Source organism: Sorghum bicolor, chromosome 9 (genome assembly GCF_000003195.3).
Source record: "Sorghum bicolor cultivar BTx623 chromosome 9, Sorghum_bicolor_NCBIv3, whole genome shotgun sequence".
In the NCBI taxonomy this organism is placed as follows: Eukaryota; Viridiplantae; Streptophyta; class Magnoliopsida; order Poales; family Poaceae; genus Sorghum; species Sorghum bicolor.
Window position 1 is genome coordinate 59278248 of NC_012878.2, and position 3808 is coordinate 59282055.

Sequence of the window (3808 nt, forward strand, 5' to 3'; positions counted from 1 at the left end):
TCCAAATTATAAGTCATTCCAAGAACCTTGGAGAGTCAAAGTATTTCAAGTTTGATCAAAATTATAGAGAGAAATACTAAGATTTGTAACATAAAATGAATATAATATAAAAAATATAATTAAGAAAGAATCTAATGATACTTAATTGATATAATAATAATAATTATTTTATCATATAAATTTGGTCAAATTTAGGATAGTTTGACCCTCCAAGATTCTAATGACTTACAATTTGGGATGGAGGGAGTATAATTTAGCATATACATAATATTGAAAAATCAAAACTGATTTATAATTTAATACACAAGGAGCAGTATTCTGTATAGCAGGTAAGAGGGCAGCCCTAGCTATATGTGGAAGTGGAAGGCCCTTCAAGGCGAATGTAGTCGTACATGACCCCGGCAAACTGGTAGGGAGTTGTCTGGTTGATGTAGATGGTGTTGTCCCCTTGGTTGAGCAGGTGGCCCTTGACATCCATGTCCAGGCTCCACTGCGTGCCGCGTATGCCGTGCCGCGCGATGGCGTTGTTGTCGCCCAACAGATTCACCTCTCCTCCGGCGCCGGCGCCGGCGCCGCTGTTCACTTGCACCTTGAGGTTGGACATGTGAGAGGCTGCGAGAGCAATGCGCAGGGTGTAGGTGCCGTCTGCCACCACTCGGTCCAGATGGAAACGTATCTGCCATGTCGTTGGCACTATGCTCGTCGTCGTCGTCGTCGTCGTCGTCTCAATATTATTATTGTTGTTGCCCACGACGCCGCCGCCGCCGACGACTCTTCTTGTGACATGAGCAAAGAACCAGTCCCTGGAGTGGTTGCTCTTGCCGACCGTGAACACGAGGTCGCCTGCAGGGTACAGGGCGGCGTACCTCTCCCACAAGCCGTACTGCCGGTACCTGTCCTTGGTGAGAAACAGCCTGCTGGCGTACTTGGGGTCGGCGTCAGGGACGTAGAACTCCGCCGCCGTCCGGTCCGGGACGCCGATCTCCCACAGCGTGGGCCCTGATCTTGGAGGCTCGAACACGAGGTCGTCACCGAGGTTGACGACGGCGGCGGTGGCACTTGCTGCTATGGTTACAGGAGACACATGCATGTAGTCTCCAAGGATCCCGGGAACCCATGCGTACAGATTGTACGTCCCTTCACGGACATTGCCGATGCTGAAGCTGCCGTCCGATGTGGCCCTCGTCCAGAACTGATACCCCTGCATATATGCATGCATAGTTGGAATGTTAATTAATTATCTATCTTGAGACGACAAATTAAAATTAAAAGGTTGAGATGCATGCATATATAGTATAATACATACTCCTAAATGCATGGCTAAATCTAAATACATACCTTGCTCTCTGTGGCCCAGGAGCCAGGTTTGCCAGGCGAAGCGAGGCCGACATAAGCCATGGCAGCAGGCTCAGGCTGCTGCGTCGCTGCTGCCTGCTGCTTGTCGTCGTTGTTGGAGTAGGACCTGTCCCTGACCCAGAGCCTCCCTGTGACGGAACCTCTCTCACCTGCCTTTGCAAAGTCCGGCGACCGGGGGAAGCTGTAGGGCCATTTGCTCACCTCTGCCTGCGCCTGCGCCTTGGCGTCCTCCCAGAGATGATTGGTGACATTGTCGTCGTCGTCGTCGTTGGAGCCGCCGGCGGCGGGCAGCGGGTGGTGGCCGGAGTTGAGGTAGACGAAGATGGGGCCCAGCACTTTCTTCCAGTACTCGCCCTCCTCGAAATTGATAACCATGTCCTTGCCCACGTAATGCGGCCCTAGAAACACCTGCAGCATGCAGTCCGGTCGGCCGGCATTGGGTGCATCATGCATGGTCACCGGCCACGCACCAGAAGTCCAGAACAGTAGTCACCAGCAGATAATGCATGCATGCTTACCGAGAGGGAGGTGGGGCCGGTGTGGGAGGTGAGCTCCCGCTTGAGCGGCCCGCCGTTCTTGAACTCGTTGCTGGGAGTGATGACCCAGAAGCCGACGCCACCGCCGCCGGAATCGGCGGCGATCCATCCGTGCACCGTGTTATCCTTGTTGTCCATGGAGTACTGGTACTTGTCATCCACCTCGCCTTTGAACTCCGGCTCCACGGGGTCCACCAGCAGGACGGCCTCCTTGTAGTCCAGCGGCACGCCGCGGGGTGGATCCCTGTCCGCCGCACTCGGCATGTATCTCTGGATGTCGTCGGAGATGGCCATGTAACGGAACCTGTCCTCGTTGAGCTTGAAGGCGAGGCGAGCCACGGAGATGTTGAGCGCTGGACACTCCCGGGCATGCTCCAAGATGGCGTAGCAGTAGAACCCGGAGCTGCCTCGCAGCATCACAAACCTCTTGTCTACGTTTAGCCGGAGGCTGTTTGGAGGTGATGACGAAGGACTGTATGAGCTCCTGAAAGAAAGCTCCACTTGCTCTTCATCTGAGGATACAACCTTGAACTCTGTACCATCCAACCTGTGTATTTTATATTGTACATCGTCATTCAACATGCATGTGTATCATCGTTCATCAAACCCCTTAATTAGATTACTAATTTGTTGCTAGGCTAGCTAGCTAGCTGTGTGACCATAAATCGATCAGCAACTTAACAATTAATTAATGAAAATTGCAATGATATACTGTGCATCTTTCAGTTCTCCTAATTAAAGAATACTAAAGAAATTAACAAGATTTGCAATAATCATGCATGAACAAAGAAATAAATTTGCAATTAGCCAGGGCCAAATTATATAAACTGTATGAAATATAAGTCGTCGAATTGAGTTAGCACACAAGTTCTTAGACGTATACTTGGCCATTCATTAATCTTACAATGCATCACCTATATATGTTGCTACAGAATCAACTCGATCAATGGAAAGACGATATATGTATGCAACTTTATATCTAACAGTAGGTGCTAAAAAAATAAGACTCCTAATTACTTTTAAATATAATGAGTAGCAGCAGTAGCAGACACTTACATATCCATCATTCCTTTTGGTTGATTTGAGCCAGGGTAGTTCCAAACCACATCCCAGTACCTGCAAAGAGATCGAGTTCCAAAGATTTTGACAATGATGGATCGAGGGACGACTTGAAATATGGATCAACATACATAAATCATATATAAAACCGGCCGGGCATGCATGCAGGCAGGCTGTAAGTTGTACTTCTTTTGTCCATATGTATTTGGTATTTGTACAGATGTACTAATTAAGCATATTTAGTATAATCTTATTGATATGTTTTGTGTACAATGCAAATCCGGCCGGCGGAATCCGAATGAAGCTAGCTTGTTAAATACTAATGCATACACATACCCTCCTGAGTTTGCTTGGGTGGCGTTGTAGTGCAGCAGGTTTTGGTGGTCGCTGTTGACGCGGACGGCGGTGATGTGGCCCTGCGGCGTGGACAGCGACACCTGCACCATGCCATTGTCCACCACGACCACCTGCATGCATGTATTGTGTGTTACGTACTGTACTGATGTTGTCTGTCGTCAACGCAAATAGCAGTAGCAGGGGGATTATTATTATTGCCGACTGTCCGATCGAGAGCTGACTGCGCGGCGACAATTAAGCAGCCCTCAAATCAGACCGGCCGGCCGGCAACGGCATGCAGGATGATGCGCAACTGACGACTGGATGCATGTCCGCTACACCGAAATAAAAAGCTCATCTCAGGCTCAGCGGCCTTTCTTCCTTCCTTCCTATCCATGCAGATGGAGCTGATTCCTTTTTTTTTTTTCGAAAGATCAATGGAGCTGATTCCTATCACACTATCATATCGTATCCTCGGCGTGCGTGCAGTGCACTGATTATCTCATCTCATCTCGCGCCGC

At 49.2% G+C, this 3808-nt stretch overlaps 1 protein-coding gene across 1 annotated transcript; it reads right to left on the minus strand.

Annotated features, from left to right (window-relative positions):
* Positions 244-3424, minus strand: LOC8066570 (rhamnogalacturonate lyase). Its single transcript, XM_021447987.1, has 5 exons — positions 3288-3424; positions 2949-3008; positions 1875-2439; positions 1339-1764; positions 244-1201 (listed from the first exon to the last, which is right to left on the minus strand). Exons 1-5 carry the CDS (start codon positions 3422-3424, stop codon positions 344-346), a joined length of 2046 nt encoding a protein of 681 aa, XP_021303662.1. The 3' UTR covers positions 244-343.